This window comes from Rhinoraja longicauda, chromosome 6, assembly GCF_053455715.1.
Source record: "Rhinoraja longicauda isolate Sanriku21f chromosome 6, sRhiLon1.1, whole genome shotgun sequence".
NCBI lineage: Eukaryota > Metazoa > Chordata > Chondrichthyes > Rajiformes > Arhynchobatidae > Rhinoraja > Rhinoraja longicauda.
The window spans coordinates 25,430,188-25,450,538 of record NC_135958.1 but is presented as its reverse complement, the minus strand read 5'-3'; the positions used below and the strand labels follow the sequence as shown (position 1 = coordinate 25,450,538).

The 20,351-nt window shown below is 46.1% G+C and overlaps 1 protein-coding gene across 1 annotated transcript in view; it reads left to right on the top strand.

Annotated features, from left to right (window-relative positions):
- The first annotated feature begins 533 nt into the window (after nucleotides 1-533).
- adamts18 (ADAM metallopeptidase with thrombospondin type 1 motif, 18) overlaps nucleotides 534-20,351 on the top strand; it is a 156,929-nt gene continuing 137,111 nt past the window's right edge. The window contains 3 exon segments of the mRNA XM_078401737.1: nucleotides 534-632; nucleotides 786-861; nucleotides 3,197-3,495. Of these exon segments, the coding sequence (XP_078257863.1) occupies nucleotides 534-632; nucleotides 786-861; nucleotides 3,197-3,495 (474 nt within the window).

Below are 20,351 nucleotides of genomic sequence, written 5' to 3'. Positions count from 1 at the left end.
TAAAGTGCTCGGGTTAACACACACCTTCAATGTGAGTGGAGACTCCCTTGGGAGTGGAGAAAGGGCAAGATCGGGAAATGCAGGGAGAATCATGTGTGTGTGTGTGTGTGTGTGTGTGTGAGAAATAGGATGGAGATTACGTGCACATTGCCGCCCGATGATTGGTCCCCAGGCTTGGCAAGTGAGAGCGAGTTCAGATTGCCTCCCCATTCATAGAACCGGGCAAAGACCGGCAAGAGAGGAGCATCGCCTTTTCCACGCAGCAAGACTACCGCAGCGCTCTCTCCCCCTCTCTCTCTCTCTCTCTCTCTCTCTCTCCCCTCACCTTCTCCCTCAAATCCTCGCACACCGGCCAATGCAAAAGCAAGAACACCCTCTGCAAACCACCGCCAAAACCTGCAAGAGAAGCAACACGACCCAAGATGTTGAACCAGCCTTGCCCACGTTTGCAAAATTCACCCGTACATCCGTGTTGCAGGATTTAAGTGGACAGCTGCATTTTAAAACAAAACTGGTGTGAATGAGGTGCAAAAATGGATGGTCTGACCCTGGCGATATGGAATGTACCTACACTATTCAGCGGCTCTGCAATCCAACTTTTGACAGCGTTCTGGCTTAGTAATATTATGCAGGCAGGTGCTATGAATGCAATCTTTTTTTTTTCATTTATTAACTTTAATGCAAGCTTTTCTTTATAGTACACGGTGCATTTATAAACTTGGTGCTCAGCCTTGTAACTGTTTCAATGTTGACTTACTTTTGTTCTCTCCTCATGTATTTTGCAGGTTTTGCATTTCTGCAGCGCTGCTTCTGAAAGCCGGGGATCGCCTCACGGTCGTGACAGCACGGGGATAAACAATGGTTAGTAAATGCAGACCCCTTTTCACAGTCGGGAGGGAGATGTGTGTGTTCGCGAATGCACAGCGAGGGGGTTGCAAAGTGTGAAACAGATAACATGGAGATGCAGGGTGAGGGGGGTGTTTTGACCCTGGAAAAAGTCTCATCCAGAGAGAAAGAGTGGAGACACAATAAGCTGCAGATGTTGGAATCTGGAACAAATGAAAATGTACAAAGTGCTGGAGGAACAGGCAGCAACTGTGGAAGGTGGGGAGGGCACACCTATCTTCGTACCGATGGGGTGGAGGGGAGATTAGGTGGTAGAGACAGTCCGGGAGGTAGGAGAGACATAGTGGCTCACAGTCGTGGACTGGAAGGTGCTTATACTCGACTACTAGCGCTGATTTTCAGAAACAAGCGCAGAGATATATTACTGTAGACACGCGTGCACATAGACAACGAGAGGCACGCATGAATATCGACAGCGGTTGAAACTCTCACGCACACACACACACACACACACACACACAGGCTGGAAGGTACACACACACGTTGGAAGGTACACACACACACACACACACACACACAGGCTGGAAGGTACACACACACGTTGGAAGGTACACACACACACACACACAGGCTGGAAGGTACACACACACGTTGGAAGGCACACACACACACACACACACACACACAAGCTGGAAGGTACACACACACACGTTGGAAGGTACACAAGCTGGAAGGTACACACACACACACACACACACACACGCCGGAAGGTACACACACACACACACACAAAGAGACGCACAAGGACTCACGGTCAGCGAAAGACCCGTCAAGGTAGATGTATAAATCAGGATATTTATTCACAAAGTGCTGGAGTAACTCAGCAAGTCCGGCAGATGTATAAATCAGGGACTCACTAGACACGTAACTGAGAGTCACACACACCCGAGACGCAGATACACACATGCATGTGGAGAGGCATATGGAGAGAACAGAAACGCCCGCACACACGCGTTTATAGATATTCTTTACTACTCGCTGAAGGAGATCAACGTCAGCCCAGGGCTGGGATTGTGTCTTTCAACCCTGCCTCTCTCTGCACGCTTGTGGGAGCTGGCAATTTGCAGTTCACCGGAGTTGTGGGCAGTCAAACAGTTCCGAGCCCAGAAGCCGCTTGTACATTTCCCAGCCCCAGAGATGCTGCCTGACCTACTGAGTTACTCGAGTATATTGTGTCTAACCCCTTTGATAAACGACTCACACAGCCCAGTTCAGATTGGGGGGCGGGGGGGGGGGGGGGGGGAGGGGGGAGACAGGGTTCTGTTGGGGGGAGGAGGGATACCCAAAACTGCTGGAGGAATTCAGTGGTGGCGCAGCGCCGGAGACCCCACCCCCTGTTCCATCCTGACCTGGGGGCGCTGTCTGTGTGGAGTTTGCACTGTTCTCCTTGCGACCGGTTTCCTCCCACATCCCAAAGGTTTGTAGGTTCATTGGCCCTCGTAAAGTGCCCCCTCGTGTGTACGGAGTGGGCGAGAAAGTGAGATCACATAGAACCAGTGTGAACGGGGTGATCGACGGTCAGCGTGGACTCGGTGGGCCGAAGAGCCTGTTCCCATGCTGTATCTAAGTTAGAGCTGTTTAGGCAGCATGACAAGAGACAATAGGTGCAGGAGGAGGCCATTCGGCCCTTCGAGCCAGCACCACCATTCAATGTGATCATGGCTGATCACTCTCAATCAGTACCCCGTTCCTGCCTTCTCCCCATACCCCCTGACTCCGCTATCCTCAAGAGCTCAATCCAGCTCTCTCTTGAATGCATTCAGAGAATTGGCCTCCACTGCCCTCTGAGGCAGAGAATTCCATGCTTGGACTGATATATTGCTGGGGGGCTCCGAGCTGAAACGACACCTGTACATCTCCCTCCATAGATGCTGCCTGGCCCGCAGAGTTCCTCCAGTACTGTGTGTTTCAGCTCCAGATTCCAGCATCTTGTGTCCACAGGGTCTTTTCGGAATTCCTCACTCCTGGCGTCTGGGAAGGTTAAGGGTGGTAAATTTAACTCTGGGGAGGAGAGAGTTAATTAATTCCTTTCTTCAAAAGCCTTTTTCATTTCGGTCACCTTGCAAAGAATATTGGTTTCAACGGGGCAATTAAATGTTTGTGAATTGTAATCAGACATTGTTTTGGGCAAAGTTATGGCCTGAGATGCAGGTGACAAATGTTCTAACACATCATTGAGAATATATCCTGGAGAGCTATTTTGTTTAGTGTTGGGGATGGGGGTGGGGGTAGGGGTGGGGGGGAGTTAAATATCACGACACTTTCTGTAAGGATCTTTTGCCACTTGCAGATTATTTATTGGTGACGCCTGTTGAAATTGGTCCTGGGGGGGATGAGCTGTCGAGAAGCCGGATGAAGAGATCAGCACCTTCGGAGTCCCTGCACTACAAACTGTCTCTCCCGGGGCAAGAGCTGATCCTGGATCTGAGCCCCTCCCGTCTGCTGGCGAGAGGTTTCTCGGTGTCCACTCTGGGCACGGACGGGGTGACGGAGAGAACCATCCCCTCCTCGCAAGCCGACTGCTTCTACCAAGGATCTGTTCGACACCACGGCGCTTCCTCGGTGGCCCTGTCTACTTGCGGGGGCTTGGTGAGTCTCTCTATCTCTCTCTGCCGTTGCCTCCCCAGTTGTTGCAAGTGTTAACACGTCCTCTGTGCAACTCTACCCTCTTGTCAATTCCATCTCTCACTCCCCCCCCCCCCCCCCCTCCCACCGGTCAACTGCACCCAGGTTTCATCCTCTGCAATCTTTCTTCGCTTTGGTCCTCCACTTTCAGCATCTGTACCACCAACTCGGTACAATAATAAACTTATAATGGCAGGCAGACACCATCATTACCAAGGTCACCGTGGCCAAGGTCAGTAAAATGGGCTCAAGAGCCGCATGCGAAAGATGGCACAGAGTATAGAACTGCAGAGGATGGTTTGTACCAAAGATAGACTCTCACAGTCCTGGAATAACTCAGCAAGTCAGGAAGAAGGGCCTCGACCCGAAATATCACCTATCCAGAGTGAAAGTCCAGAATCCAGCATCTTCAGAGATGCTGCCTGACCCGTTGAGTTACTCCAGCACTTTGTGTCTATCTATGGCACAGAGTGTTGGCATTGAACCAAGACCCACACCAGAACTATATTTAGACACAGTGCTGGAGTAACTCAGCAGGTCAGGCAACATTCCTGGAGAACATGAATAGGTGACGTTTCTGTTTAGGATCCTTCTTCAGACTGAGAAGGGACCTGACCCAAAATGTCACCTATCTGTGTTCTCCAACATCCCAACCCGAAACATTAACTATCCATGTTCTCCTGGGATGGTGCCTGACCTGCTGAATTACTCCAGCACTTTGTTTCTTTTGTTTTGTAAGCCAGCATGTGCAGTTCCTTGTTTCTACAGAGCCATATTTAGGTTTAGATTTATTATTGTCACGTGTACCGAGGTAATGTGCTGGAGCAATGTAGCAGGTCAGGTAGTGACTTGGCTGACTGACTTGCTGAGTTACTCCAGCACTGTGTCTTTTAAAGAGATGAAGAGGATGCTGAAGAGATTTAGCAAAATGGTTCTTGGACGTTAATTAGGTGAATAGACAGTACAATCTGGTGCAGAGAAGGTTGTGATGTGGAGGTGCAAGAGACTGCAGATGCTGGAACCCTGCGCAAAGCACAAAATGCTGGAGGAATTGGGGTGGCACGGTGGCGCAGTGGTAGAGTTGCTGCCTTCCAGCGCCAGAGACCTGGGTTTGATGCTGTCTACTGGTGCTGTCTGTACGTTTTCCCCGTGACCGCGTGGGTTTCCCCCAGGTGCTCCAGTTCCCTCCCACAATCCAAAGACGTACATGTTTGTAGGTTAATTGGATTCGGTAAAGCTTACAAATGACAGGATAGCTTTAGTGTATGGGGATCGCTGGTCGGCGCGGACCCAGTGGGCCGAAGGGACTGTTTCCACGCTGTATGTCTAAACTAAGCTCAACTAAACTCAACAGGTCCTACAGCATCCGGAAAGAGAAGGACAACTTATGTTTTGGGTCGAGAGCCTTCTTTAGACTGAAGAAGGATTCTGGCACAAAACCACGCCTGGCCATTCCCTTCACTGATGTTGCCTAACCCAGTGCGGCCATCCAGCACTTTAGGTTGTGATGTGTAGGAAAATAACTGTAGGTGCTGGTACAAATCGAAGGTATCACAAAATGCTGGAGTATCGCAGCAGGTCAGGCAGCAGCTAAGAGAGAGGGAATGGGTGACGTTTCGGGTCGAGACCCTTCTTCAGACTGATGTCAGGGGGGCGGGACAAAGAAAGGATATAGGAGGAGAAAGGAAGACAGTGGGAGAACTGGGAATGGGGAGGGGAAGAGAGGGACAGAGGAACTATCTAAAGTTAGAGAAGTCAATGTTCATACCACTGGGCTGCAAGCTGCCCAGGCGAAATATGAGGTGCTGTTCCTCCAATTTGCGGTGGGCCTCACGAGGGCACTGGAGGAGGCCCATGACAGTCAATAGTCAATAGTCAACAGAACGGTCAGACTGGGAGTGGGAGGGGCAGTTGAAGTGCGCAGCTTGGTTAAGGCGGACTAAGCGAAGGTGTTGAGCGAAACGATCGCCGAGCTTGCGTTTGGTCTCGCCAATGTAGAGAAGTTGACATCTGGAGCAGCGGATACAATAGATGAGGTTGGAGGAGGCGCAGGTGAACCTCTGTCTCACCTGGAAAGACTGTTAGGTTGTGATGTGATCAGATAAAGGGACTTTCAAAATCATAAAACACTTGTCTCATTATCCTGCTTAAAACCAAGGTGGAAGAGAAACACCCTCGATCCAATGAGACTGACACAGAGTGTTTATGAGAATGATCCCAGGAATGATTGTGTTAACATATGAGATGAGCGTTTGAAAGCTCTGGGACTGTACTCACTGGAGTTTAGAAGGGGACCTCATTGAAAGTTACCGAATAGTGAAAGGCCTGGATAGAGTGGATGTGTAGAGGATGTTTCCTCTAGTGGAATATAGAAACATAGAAAATAGGTGCAGGAGTAGGCCATTCGGCCCTTCGAGCCAGCACCGCCATTCAAAATGATCATGGCTGATCATCCAGAATCAGTACCCCGTTCCTGCTTTCTCCTCATATTCCTTGATTAGTCCTAAGCTATATCTAAAATACATCCAGTGAATTGGCCTCCACTGCCTTCTGTGGCAGAGAATTCCAAAGATTCACAACTCTCTGGCTGAAAAAGTTTTTCCTCGTCTCAGTCCTAAATGGCCTACACCTTATTCTTAAACCGTGACCCCCTAGTTCTGGACTCCCCCAACATGGGGAACATTTCTCCTGCAGGATTCCATAGGACCAGAGGGCACAGCCTCAGAATAAAAGGACGTACCTTTTGAAAGGAGGTGAGGAGAAATTTCTTTCGTCAGAGGGTGTTGAATCTGTGGCCAAGTCAATGGGTATATTTTAACACGGAGATTGACAGATTCTTAATTAGTAAATATATCAGTTTTCTTGGGGAGAAGGCAGGAGAATGGGGTTGAGAGGCCAAAATGGATAAGCCATGATTGAATGGTGGAGTAGACTTGATGGGACAAATGGCCTAATTCTGCTCCTTGAACATGAAACATATGAAGACTCCTAGAATCATGGGGTTACATAGCACAGAAAGGCCATTCAGCCCATTGAGCTCATGCTGATCATCAATCAACCATTTACATATCCCATTTGTTGAATGAAATGGTCTCATGACGTGGTGAGCCAAAGGGCCTATTTCTGTGCTGTATGATTCTATGGCATTGCATTCACCCCACATTCCCATCAACTCTACCACTCACCAACACACTTGGGGACATTTAACAGTGGCTAGTTAACCTACTGACACGCCCGTCTTTAGAATGGGGCATGAAACAGGACGACCCGGGAGAAACCCCACATGGTCACAGGAATAGCGTGCAAACGCCACATAGACAGCAGAAGTCAGGATCGAACCTGGTCGACTGGAGGTCAGAGATAGCAGCATTGCCAGCTGCGCCACTGTGCTGGAGAAGTGGAGTGTCATTTGGAGCATTCAAAGAATAGCTGGGTAAATAACGAAAAGAAAACACATTGCAGAATTACAGAGGTGCGGGAAAGAGAACGGTGAAGTGAGCCTTTCTTGATTATTAAATTGGGCCAGTATGGACTCAACAGGCTGAATGGACTGTTTCCGTGCAGTAACCATTCACCGATTGAGCTATCTTAAAAATACAGATCCATGTAATTACTATTTAATGTACTACCCATAGAGGGCATCTGAATACAATTTAATATAGACCAGCAAAAGCATAGCCGAACAATTTCCAAGCACTCGGCCTGGTTAACAGCTCATCAAACATAAACAAATAATGATTCTAATTAGGTTTAGGTTTATTATTGTCACGTGTTCCGAGGTATAGTGAAAAGCTTTGTTTTGCATGCTAGTTTAGTTTAATTTATTATTATCACGTGTACCGAAGTAAAGTGAAAAACTTTATTTTGCATACTAGTTTAATTTAGTTTATTATTGTCAGGTGTATCAAGATACAGTGAAAAGTTTTGTTTTGCACGCTGGTTTAATTTTGTTTATTATTGTCACGTGTACAATAGTACAGTGAAAAGCTGTTTTGTTGCGTGCTATCCAGTCAGTGAAAGGACTATACATCATTACAATCATGCCATCCACAATGTACAGGGGATAAATGGTAAATAAAGGTCTAAAAGAGGGGAGTATGATCGTGTACGATAGCAGATCCCCTTCTGGGACTGGCACGCACGGAGTCACCTGGCTTAAGTGCCATCTTGAATCAAATTATTCCAATCAGATCAGATATACCATAGAAAAATACAATCAAATCCAACTCAAGTACAATGGATAGAGTAAAGGGGAAGGCACAGAGTGAAGAATATAGTTCTCAGCAGTGTAGCGCATTAGTTCCAGAGGCAATGTCCAACATCGTCAGTGGGGCAGAGGACAATTGGACAGTACCCGAGCTCATGGGAGGACTGTTCAGAAGCCTGATAACAGAGGGGATGAGGCTGTTCCTGAGTCTGGTGGTGGGTGATTTCAGGCTTCAGTACTAATTCCCTGGACATTGTTGCAAAGCCAGTATTACATGTCAGTGCCACTAACAACCGGAAGGCGACTGTAAAGAGCAGAATCTGCCACTTTGGAGCGGCACGGTGGCGCAGCGGTGGAGTTGCAACCTTACAACGCCAGAAACCCGGGTTCGATCTGACTATTCGATTTGACTGTCTGTACGGAGTTTGTTCGTTCTCCCCGTAACCGCTTGGGTTTTCCCGGGCTGCTTCGGTTTCCTCTCTCATTCCAAAGATGTACAGGTTTGTAGGTTAATTGGCTTCTGTAAATTGTAAATTTCATAACATCTTAAAAAAAAATTCTGTTGGTGTTTAGTATATTTTTCTAAGCGGTCTGAAGCAAGTAATAATTTATGACTGGTGGTAGATCAATCTCGTAAGGACACTGCATAAGGTTCATCCTTGTTCAGTCTGAGGAAGGGTCCCGACACGAAACATCACTTATCCATGTTCTCCAGAGATGCTGCCTGACTTGTAGTTATGCAGTTTGTGCCTTTCTTTGTGTTCAATCTTGTCTACCAGGGAAAGTAATCTGCCATCTATATCAGTAGGGATTATAAGAGGCTCCAGTAGAATGAGAGTCTAGGACCAGAGGGCACAACCTCAGAATAAAAGGACGTATGTTCAGAATGGAGGTGAGGAGGAATTTCTTTAGCCAGAGGGTGGTGAATCTGTGGAATTTATTGACACAAACAGTGGTGGAAGCCAAGACATTGAGTATTTTTAAAGTGGAGATTATCATATCATATCATATATATACAGCCGGAAACAGGCCCTTTCGGCCCACCAAGTCCGTGCCGCCCAGCGATCCCCGTACATTAACACTATCCTACACCCACTAGGGACAATTTTTTACATTTACCCAGCCAATTAACCTACATACCTGTACGTCTTTGGAGATTGACAGGTTCTTGATTACCAAGGGTGTCAAAGGTTATGGGGGGAAGGCAAGAGAATGGGTTTGAGAGAGAAAAATAGATTAGCTGTGATTGGGTGGCTGAGCAGTCTCATTGGGCCGAACAGCCTAATTCTGCTCCTACGTCTTCCGGTCTTAAGGAATTAAAGAAGCAGCTTTTTATTTGACAGTCTGTCAACTTTCTGGTCATTTTTGTTTCTGTCATTTTTTTTCGAGGAAGTTCAAATACTCAGACTTCCATGGTGGAATTTGAGAATATCAGCACATACAACTTAATCATGACTGATTTTATAGCTTACTTTTCTAACTAGCCTCAAAATGGTGGCTATCACTATTCTCCATCATTCTCTTCTGGGAAATTTTGATTAATTGTGTCAAACAACGTGGAAACAGTCTCTTCAGCCCAACCTGTCCACGCCGACCAACATGTGTGCCCCATCGACACTAGTCCCACCTGCCTGCGTTTGTCCCCTAACTCTCTAAACCCATCCTAGCCATGTACTTGTCCATATGTTTCTTATACCTTGTGATACTCCCTGCCTCAACTCCCTCCTCTGGCAGCTCGACCCATATACCTACGAACCTTTGTGTAAAAAAAAGTTGCCCCTCAGGTTCCTTCCCATTAAATCTTTCCCCACCCTCACCTCATTCACTGTTAGTCTCCTCACTTTTCAAGATGGTAAGACAACTGACTTCATCTGGGAAGGATAGTTCGTGGTGAGCCAAGTCACCTTCTGATCCAACATCTACCAGCGTGCATTTTGCAATTGTGCTTGCTCAGCAGTAATCAAGGAGTTTATCTGCTAGGTTCATCTCCCTTGTAATTCCAGGGGAATGTATGCACCACTCATCATTCAGCACATCAATATTACTGGCCCATGAACAGCATGTACAATGAAGCTGAAAGTCTAGACTTTAGAGATACAGCGCAAAAACAGGCACATAATCCTTTTAATCCTTCAACATTTTCGCCACCTCCAATGAGATCCCACCAGGAGTCACATCTTCCCATCTCCACCCCGTTCCCTCGTCCACCGAGACCGTTCCCTCCGCAACTCCCTGGTTAATTCATCCCTTCCCCAGGTACCTTCCCCTACAACTGCAGGAGATGCGACACCTGTCACTATACCTCCTCCGTCGACTGTGTCCAGGGACCCCGACAGTCCTTTCAGGTTGGGCAGGGGTTCACTGTTCACTTGCACCTCCTCCAACCTCATCTACTGTATCCGTTGTTCAAGATGTGGACTCTTATGCATTGGCGAGACCAAACGTAGACTGGGCAATCGTTTCACTGAACACCTTCATTCAGTCCACCTGGACCTACTTGATCTCCTGGTTGCTAAACACTTTAATTCTCCTTCCCATTCCCACACTGACCATATTGTCCTGGGTTTCCTCCATTGTCAGAGTGAGGCTAAACGCAAATTGGAGGTACAGCATCTCATATTTCGCTTGGGCAGTTTACAGCCCAGTGATATGAATATTGATTTCTCTAACTTCAAGTAACCCTGGCATTCCCTCTCTCTCCATCCCTCCCCCACCCAAGTCTCACCAGGTTCTCTTTCTCACCCAACAAACAGTTAACAATGGCCTGTTTCCTTTATCATCGTTACTTTTTTGCATATCTTTCATTCATTGTTCTTTATCTCTCTACATCATCGTCTATATCTCTCGTTTCCCTTTTCCCTGACTTGTCTGAAGAAGGGTCTCGACCCAAAATGTCACCCATTCCTTCTCTCCAGAGATGCCGCCTCTCCGGCTGAGTTACTCCAGCTTTTTGAGTCTATCTTCTGAAAGTCATAAACTTGGATGAAGTGAACGTGAAGTTTCTCTGTAGGAGCACCCTAACACATTGTGTCACCACACGGCCCACTTGGAGGTTCCTCAAGTAAAGTCCTCCTCGGTCGGGTACAATGTTTTTCCAGCTGAACATACAGTCAGAATGGCCCAAAGGTTTGTCATAAATTGTAAGCTTCGTAATCTTATGAAGGATTATTAGAGTTGAGTGATTCAAAAAGCTTTCAAATACCCAGGATATGAAATAAGAGTTCAGAAGGCTAGATGACATGATTAAGGGCTAAGGATGCCTCAAGTATACTGTGATGTAATTTATTTTTACTGTGAATTTATGGAGGTGAATGATGTTTGTTATGGGGAATGGAACAGTCTGCTACTTGGGGCATGTGGTAATAACATTGACTGTTCAAGAGCAGTTCGCAAAGTTGGATCCGTCCACACTGCCCATCTTGGCAGAGCTACGTTCCATCTACTTCCTTTCTATTTTCTATGTTCATTCTACCTCCTCAGAAGGGTTGGCAAGTTCGGCACGTCCCCATCAACTCTCACCAGCTTCCGCAGATGCGCCGTAGAAAGCATTTTATCTGGATGCATCACAGCATGGGTTGGGAACTGCTCCACCCGAGACCGTAAGAGATTGCTGAGAGTTGTGGACGCAGCCCAGACCGTCACACAAACCAACCCTTCTTTCCATTGCCTCCATTTACACCTCACGCTGCCTCCGCAAGGCCACCAGCATAATCAAGGACGAGTCGCACCCCGGTCACCCCCCCTTACCTCCTCTCCTATCAGGCAAAAGGTGTAGAAGTGTGAAACCACCCACCTCCAGATGCAGGGACAATTTCTTCCGATCTGTTATCAGACGACTAAACCTTCCTACCCACAACGAGAGAGTGGTTCTGAACTACTATCTATCTGATTGGAGACCCTCTGACTATCTTTGATCGGCCTTTACTGGCTTTATCTTGCACTAAACCTTAGTCACATTATTCCTTTTACCATGTATCTGTAGACTGGTGTACATCATGTATTGTCTTTCCACTGACTGGTTTGCATGCAACAAAAGCTTTTCACTGTACCACACACACACACAGTAAACTAAACTCAAACTCCAACAATGAGGTTTTACCATAATCCAGTAGGTTATTTTACATGTAATCATTTTTTGATTTTCTAGGCTTTTAGTTTAAGATTAAGTTTTAGTGTTAGAGATACAGCATGGAAACAGGCTCTTCAGCCCACCAAGTTCGTACCGACCAGCAATCACCCTGAACAACAATCTGAAGAAGGGTTCTGACCCAAAACGTTGCCAATTCTTTTTCTCCAGAGACGCTGCCTCAGCCGCTGAGTTATTCCAGCATTTAGTTTCTATTATCTGTAGATTTGTTCTATTCTACACACCAGGGACAATTTACAGGAGCCAATTAACCTATAAACCGGCACAATTTTGGAATGTGGGAGGAATCCGGAGCACCCCGCGGAATCCCACGCGGTCACAGGAAGAACGTGCAAACTCCATACAGACAGCACTGCGTGTGGCCAGGATTGACCCCAGGTCTCTGGCGCTGTGAGACAACGACTCTACTGTGGCATCACTGTGATTACTGCCACGCCACTGCCATTAATAAGCCCACTACTAATGCAAAATAAAATCCACGTCCATGGTTCATAGTTGAGGTTATTGTTGTGTCGTGTTCAAGAACCTGATGGTTGTTGGGTTGAACCTATTCTTGAACCTGGTGGTCACGGTTTTTAGGCTTCTGTACCTTCATGCCAATGGTACGAGTGAAATGAGAGGGCGGTCAGGGTGGTTTGGGTCTTTGATGATTGCTCGTAAGGCCACTATTTACTGAAGAAGGGTCCCGACCTGAAATGTCACCTTTCCATGTTCTCCTGTGATTCTTCCTGACCTGCTGAGTTACTCCAGCACTTATGCCCTTATGTGTAAATCAGCATCTGCAGTTCATTGTTTCTACAGTTTTTGCTATGGGCCTGGTAAAGGTAAGTTCGTTTTAAGTATAATTACAAAGAAAATTACAGAGAGAACGTTATAAAACGGTGCTGTATTTTAGAAATACCACAATATCATTGAAGTTGAAGTTGGCACCATTGACCATTGCCAGAAGATGGGTTCTGCTTTAGATCCAGCTTGTGTTTACTGGATCTGTGATGAGCTTTGAGCCTGTTTACATTCAAGCATTCAGATTCAGCCTCAATTACCCATTTTGGTGGTGCAGGGGGAGGGGGGAGGGGAAACCCTCGTCAAGGTTTTAAGTATAAATTGTTCATTAAACTGACCACAGCCATGTTTGTTTGTTCAAGCTTTTATGTTGGTTGTTTGTTTTGCATGATAAGTGATTGCCAGTGCTTGAAAGAACCTCTGTTTACCTTAAGTCAGTCCTTTCATGTACATTTTTAAATCGGGCATTAATTTAGCCGGCAGAATTAACTGACCCTTGCAAAAAATAGATGCTGCAATGTCAAACAGCGAGTACTTTAGTTTAGATTTCATTTATTTTTTCATGTGTACCGAGGTACAATGAAAAGCTTTTTTGTTGAGTGTGCCTCTGTACTCTTTGTTACTTCTGTACCTCTTGCCTGATGGGAGAGGGGAGAAGATGGAGTGACTGGGGTGAGACATCCTTGATTATGCTGGTGGCCTTGCCGAGGCAGATGTAGATGGAGTTAATAGAAGAGGAGGTTGGTTTTTGTGATCATAAGGTCATAAGTGAAAGGAGTAGAGTTAGGCCATTCGGCCCATCAAGTCTACTCCGCCATTCAATCATTGCTGATCTATCTCTCCCTCCTAACCGTTCTGCCTCTTCCCATTAGCTCTGACACCTGTACTAATAAAGAATCTATCTATCTCAACCATAAAAATATCCACTAACTTGGCCTCCACAGCCTTCTGTGGCAAAGAATCCCACAGATTCACCACCCTTTGACTCAAATTTCTCTTCATCTCTGTCCTAAAAGAATCTTCTTTGATTCTGAGGCTATGACCTCTAGTCCTCGATCTCCCACCAGTGGCCACATCCTCTCCACATCCACTCGATCCAAGCCTTTCACTATTCTAGTAATTCTAGCAAATTTGACAAGCTAGACCTACCCTTCCCAAAGCCATGGTCTGGGATGTGTCCACAATTGGACTCCAGCAGACCTGGAATATGGGTTTGGAACCAATGTGAATGTTTCAGTGAGTCCGAGCAGGAACGAAAGCATGAAAAAAAGCACAAACTGCTGGAGTAACTCAGAGGGTCAGGCAGTATCTCCAGAGAATATGGATAGGCAACGTTTTGGGTCGGGACCCTACTTGAGACCTGAAACGTCGCCTATTCATGTTGTCCAGATAGGCTGCCTGATCCACTGAGTTACTCCAGCACTCTGTCTGGTTTTTTTATAAACCAGCTTCTGCTGTTCCTTGTGTCAGCAAAATCATGGATTATTCCTGCTTTTTTGACCATGGAAAGTGGCAGATATTACGGGAATAGGTTTCACCATAGTCTGGAGACACAAGGAACTGCAGATGCTGGAATCCTGAGCAAGACACAAAGTGTTGGAGGAACTCAGCAGAGACGCAACATCTGTGGAGGTAATGAACAAGTGGCATTTCAGGTTGGGACCCTTCTTCGGACTGATTGTAGTATTAGGAGAGAAAGCTGGAAGAGACAGATGGGGACAGGACAGAGCCTGGCAAGTGATAGTTTGGACAGAGGTAGCAGGGACACAAGAAGCTGCAGGTGCTGGAATCTTGAACTCAGCAGGTTAGGCAGCATCTGTGCAGGGAATGGGCAGGCCACGTTTTGTTTAGGGCCCTTTCTTAGTGTGGGGGTTGAGTTGGCAGATGGGTGGAGAAAAATGACAAAGGATTAAAAAGAGCGTCAAGATAAGGAGAAAAATCTCATTGGCCGTAAATGGTCCATGTTGTTCATTAAGCACCCATTCACATACATCCCATTTTATTCCCCCCAACATTCCCATCAACTGGAATCAGATTCTACCACTCACCTACAGACTGGGGACAATTGACACAGGCCAATTAGCTCCCCTCCCCCTCACATTCTTCATATGTGGTAGGGAACTGGAGCACCTGAAGGAATCCAGTGAGGTTACAGGGAGAACGTGCAAACTCCACAAAAACAGCGCTGGGGGGTTGGTCAGGATTGAAGCCCTGGCCTGGTGGAACTGTAACCAGGCAGCAGTTCCACACAGCGTGATGGTTGGCACACACTCCATGGGATGAAGGGCCTGGTTCTGTGCTGTATGACTCTTTGACTCTCCGCATTTAGATAGCTTTCACGGCTTTTGAAATGCGTCGCAAACAGCGAGGTAGTTAGGATAGTCTGAAGAAGGGTCTCGACGGGAAACGTCACCCATTCCTTCTCTCCTGCGATGCTGCCCGACCTGCTGAGTTACTCCAGCACTTTGTGAATAAATACCTTCGAGGTAGTTAGGATTATCATTGGTAGATAATGTAGCAGCTTGTTTGTACATAGCAAGTCCCCACAAACAGCAACATGAGTCCAACCGGATAATCATCTTCTGTTGTGGTTATCTCCTGGCTGTAGGATATCATGTTGCTCTTCTCCAAAACCACACAACAAATAATTAAGGGGATTAGGTTCTTAATTTCCTTGACAATGTGACTAAGTGGCTTTATTCAGCTGCAAGGACGTACAAAGCCTCATTTTAATGTTTCATTTGGAAGGCAGCAACTTGGACAATCCAGGATTTCCTCAATACATCACTGGAGTGTCACTTGAGGGGTTTGTGTTAAAGTCTCTGGCGTGATTAAGGAGAGAAAGATCGACACTTGGTGAAGGCAAATTCCAGTGTATTGGCTTTTTGTTTTGTTTTAGTTTAGAGATTCAGCATGGCAACAGGCTCTTCGACCCACACCGGCCATTGATCACTGATAGGTGGGCGGCACAGTGGCGCAGCAGTGGATTTGCTGCCTTAAAGCACCAGAGACCCAGGTTCCATCCAGACTACGGGTGCTGTCTGTATGGAGTTTGTACGTTCTCCCTGTTGACCCGCGTGGGCTTTCGTGAGGTCCTCCAGTTTCCTCCCATACTCAAAAAGGTGTTTGTAGGTTAATTGGCTTCTGTAAATTGTCCCTAATGTGCAGGATAGAACTAGTGTGAACCGGTGGTCATTGGTCGGCGCGGACATGATGGGCCAAAGGACCTGATTCCACACTGTGTCTCTAAACGATACCTGCTCACACTAATCCTGTGTTATCCCACTTTCTCATCTGCTCCCTCCACACTAGTGGTAATTTACAGAGGTCCATTAACCAACAAACCCACATGTCTTGGGATGTGGGAGGAAACTAGAGCACGCAGAGGATACCTGTAGCGGTCGGTCACAAGGAGAATGTGCATACTCCACACACAGACAGCAGCCGAGGTCAGGATTGAACCTGGGCCTCTGGCGCTGTGAGGCAGCAGCGCTACCAGCTGCGCCACTGTGCCGCCCTTTGTTTATCCACAGACAAATGTTTGCCAGAACAGCTTCATTTTAAAAGTGTACCTTGAACTGGTAAAATAAATTCATCTTTGCAGCTTTTAATCATTAAAGCAAATTATCCCGCAAAGCCTATCTGTTGAATGCGAGGCTTGGACGCCTTGTATTTTTACATCAAATAAGTGTTAATTACGTTATTTTAAAGCAATATATCATTAGTGGTTCAGGTCCTCTTGAAGTCTCACGTTGTGAAGGGAATTTGGGATTGGAATTCCAATCCGCCACACTCTGACAAACAGATGGGCTGTGATTTTCCATCCATCCATTAAGGATCGAAAACAACAAGGGAAGAAAATGTAATTTTGCAATTTGTGATGGGCTGATGAATTGTTTTTATCTTTCTTGTTCATCCCTTGCCACTTGTATATTTGTGTGCATTGTGTGTGAAGATATAGTTCTAGTTCATGGCTGTGAAAGGCAACAGCACAGCACACAAATCCACATCTTTCTCGTTGAAATACACAGCGTGGAAACGGGCCCTTCGGCCCAACAAGTCCACGCCAACCATCGATTACACGTCCGCATTAGTTCTATATTATCCCCCTTTCCCTACACATCAGGGACAAATTACAGAAGCCAATTCGCCCATAAATCCACACGTCTTTTATGATGTGGGAGGAAACTGGAGGACCCAGAGGAAACCCACGCGCTCACAGGGAAGACGTGCAAACTCCACGCATACAGTAGCCGAGGTCCGGATCGAATTCAGCTCTCTGACGCCATGAGGCTGTGCTTCACTTACTGTGCTTCACTAAATGTGAGGCATTCCTCGTGAGGAGGTCAGCAATTTAATATCTTGGTTGAAAGAACACCTCTTGCCTGGCAACTGAACTGCACACAATCCTCTCAAATGCAGATTAACCATTTTGCAACACAAAGTTCCTAAAAACTTGAGCAATAAATTAAAGTGCACCAAAGGACACTTTATGAAAAAGATGCTGGACCTGCAACTGTTAGAATAAAAAAATATATTGTCCATAAAGTTGTCTGTTTCACCTGCAGGACAGTTGCAAGGAATGAAAGACATGGCCTGTTTCCTTTATCATCGTATCTTTTTTGCATGGCTTTCATTAATTTGGTCTATATTTCTCTTTTTCACCATCTATACCTCTCATTTCCCTTTCCCCTGACTCTCAGTCTGAAGAAGGGTGTCGATCCGAAATGTCACCTATTCCTATTCCTTTCCTCTGACCCACTGAGTTACTCCAGCATCTCTGGAGAGCTGCCTGACCTGCTGAGTTACTCCAGCATTTTGTGATACCTTCGATTTGTACCAGCATCTGCAGTTATTTTCCTACACTGAGTTACTCCAGCTTTTTGTGTCTATGATTTAAACCAGCATCTGCAGTTCCTTCCCATACATCAGGAGCATACTGTTGGGTTACATCCCATCTTGGTTTGGGAACAGCTCTGCCCAAGACCACAACGAATTGCAGAGAGTTGTAGATGTAGCCCAGTCCATCATACAGACCAGACTTTCCCCCATTGACTCCATCTACACCACCCTGTGTCGGAAACGGCAGCCAACACAATCAAAGACTTATCCGCCTTCTCCCTGCTCCTGTCGGGCAGAAGATATAGAAGCTTGAAAGGGTGCACCATCAGGCTTGAGAACAGCTTTTGACCGAAGCTGTTATCAGGCTTCTGAACATTCCTTTCATAAGCTAGGTGACTCTGTGATTTACCTTCACCCCATTGTTGACATTGGAGTTTGTCTATGGAACTGATGCGTGACAATCCTGAGAACAGTAGTGCATTCCCCTTTGCTCTAATTATTGTACTTGAGCTTGACTTATTGTAATTTAGTTTGGTTTATTGTCACGTGTACCGAGTGAAAGAAACAGTGAAAGGTTTTTTGTTGCGTGCTATCCAGTCAGCAGAAAGGCTCTACATGATTACAATCAAGCCTTCTACAGTGAGGCCAGTTCATTGGCTATATTTAAGAGGGAGTTAGATGTGGCCCTTGTGGCTAAAGGGATCAGGGGGTATGGAGAGAAGGCAGGTACAGGTTACTGAGCTGGATGATCAGCCATGATCATATTGAATGGCGGTGCAGGCTCGAAGGGCCGAATGGCCTACTCCTGCACCTATTTTCTATGTTTCTATGTTTCTATGTACAGATGCAGGATAACGGGAATAACGTTCAGTGCAAGGTAAAGTCCAGTAAAGTCCGACTGATATATAGTATTATCAGACCTGTTTGGATAGTATACGAAGCAAAGCTTTTCATCGTACCTCGGTACACGTGACAATAATAAACCTGAACCTAAACCTAACGGACAGCAAAAACTCCAACACTTAGATGGAACCCTGCAGTTCAGTGTGCAGAACATCCCTAAAGTGAATCCCTCCTCTTTCAACTCATGTATATTTAACCGGACTATCACAGCTGTCTCCCAATGGTCTGTGTAACACGCCATTTGCAACGGTGTCTGTTTCCCATTAGATTATGTCACTCTGCGTTTTTTTAAACATGCCATAAATCACCAAAACTTTTGGGAGCCTCTCTGGGTGTTTTGTGGTGGTTGTGATTTAAGACACTGATAATCTTTGGTCCCACAACTGATGCAAAGGCTTAAATCATTTTCGACTCAATTGCAGGATTATCCTACCCTTACCTTAAAATCTTGTTATTTTATTTAGTTTATAGAGTGTTTAACGTCGTACAGCATGGAAACAGGCCCGTCGGCCCAAGATGCCCCATCTACACAAGTCCCACATGCTCGTGTTTGTCCCATATCCCTCTAAACCTTTCCAATCTATGTACCTATCCAAATGTATTTTAAATGCTGTTATAATACTAACAACTACCTCCTCTGGCAGTAGTTGTTAGTGTTATAACAGTATATCGTAACTGTATATTCCATATACCTACCACCCTCTGTGTGGAAAAAGTTGCCCCTCAGGTTCCTACTAAATCTTTCCCCTCTTAACTTAAACCTAAGTTCTCTGTTTTTTTAAAAGACAATAGACAATAGGTGCAGGAGTAGGCCATTCGGCCCTTCGAGCCAGCACCACCATTCAATGTGATCATGGCTGATCATTCTCAATCAGTACCCCGTTCCTGCCTTCTCCCCATACCCCCTGACTCCGCTATCCTTAAGAGCTCTATCTAGCTCTCTCTTGAATGCATTCAGAGAATTGGCCTCCACTGCCTTCTGAGGCAGAGAATTCCACAGATTCACAACTCTGACTGAATTTTTTTTTCCTCATCTCCGTTCTAAATGGCCTACCCCTTATTCTTAAACTCTGTGCATTCGCCCTATCTATCCCCCTCTCGATTTTTTATACCTCTTTAAGATCACCTCTGTGTAGATAGACATTTTGGCTTCACAAAATGCTGGAGTAACTCAGCAGGTCAGGCAGCATCTCTGGAGAGAAGGAATGTGTGACGTTTCGGGTTGAGACCCTTCTTCAAGGACATTCTTGCTATTGAGGGAGTTCACTAGGTGGTTAATTCCCGGAATGGTGGGACTGTCGTATGTTGAAAGACTGGAGCGACTAGGCATGTATACACTGGAATTTAGAAGGATGAGAGGGGATCTTATTGAAACATATAAGATTATTAAGGGATTGGACACGCTAGAGGCAGGAAACATGTTCCCAATATTGGGGGAGTCCAGAACCAGGGGCCACAGTTTAAGAATAAGGGGTAGGCCATTTAGAACGGAGATGAGGAAAATCTTTTTCATTCAGAGAGTTGTAAATCTGTGGAATTCTCTGCCTCAGAAGGCAGTGGAGGCCAATTTCCTGGATGCTTTCAAGAGAGAGTTAGATAGAGCTCTTAATGATAGTGGAGTCAGGGGGTATGGGGAGAAGGCAGGAATGGGGTACTGATTGTGAATGATCAGCCATGATCACATTAAATGGCGGTGCTGGCTCGAAGGGCCGAATGGCCTCCTCCTGCACCTATTGTCTATTGTCCTTGCATGATCTTATACAATTCCCCTTATGATCTTCTAAGGTTGGTGTTCCAGTCGAAACTCCAGAGATGCTGCTTGACCCGCTGAGTTATTCCAGCACATTGTATCTTTTTGTAGCAAATAACTCCCTTGCTCCTCTTCAAAGTAGTGGCCTGACACTTTTTACATCCCACTGACAGAGCACACATAGGGAG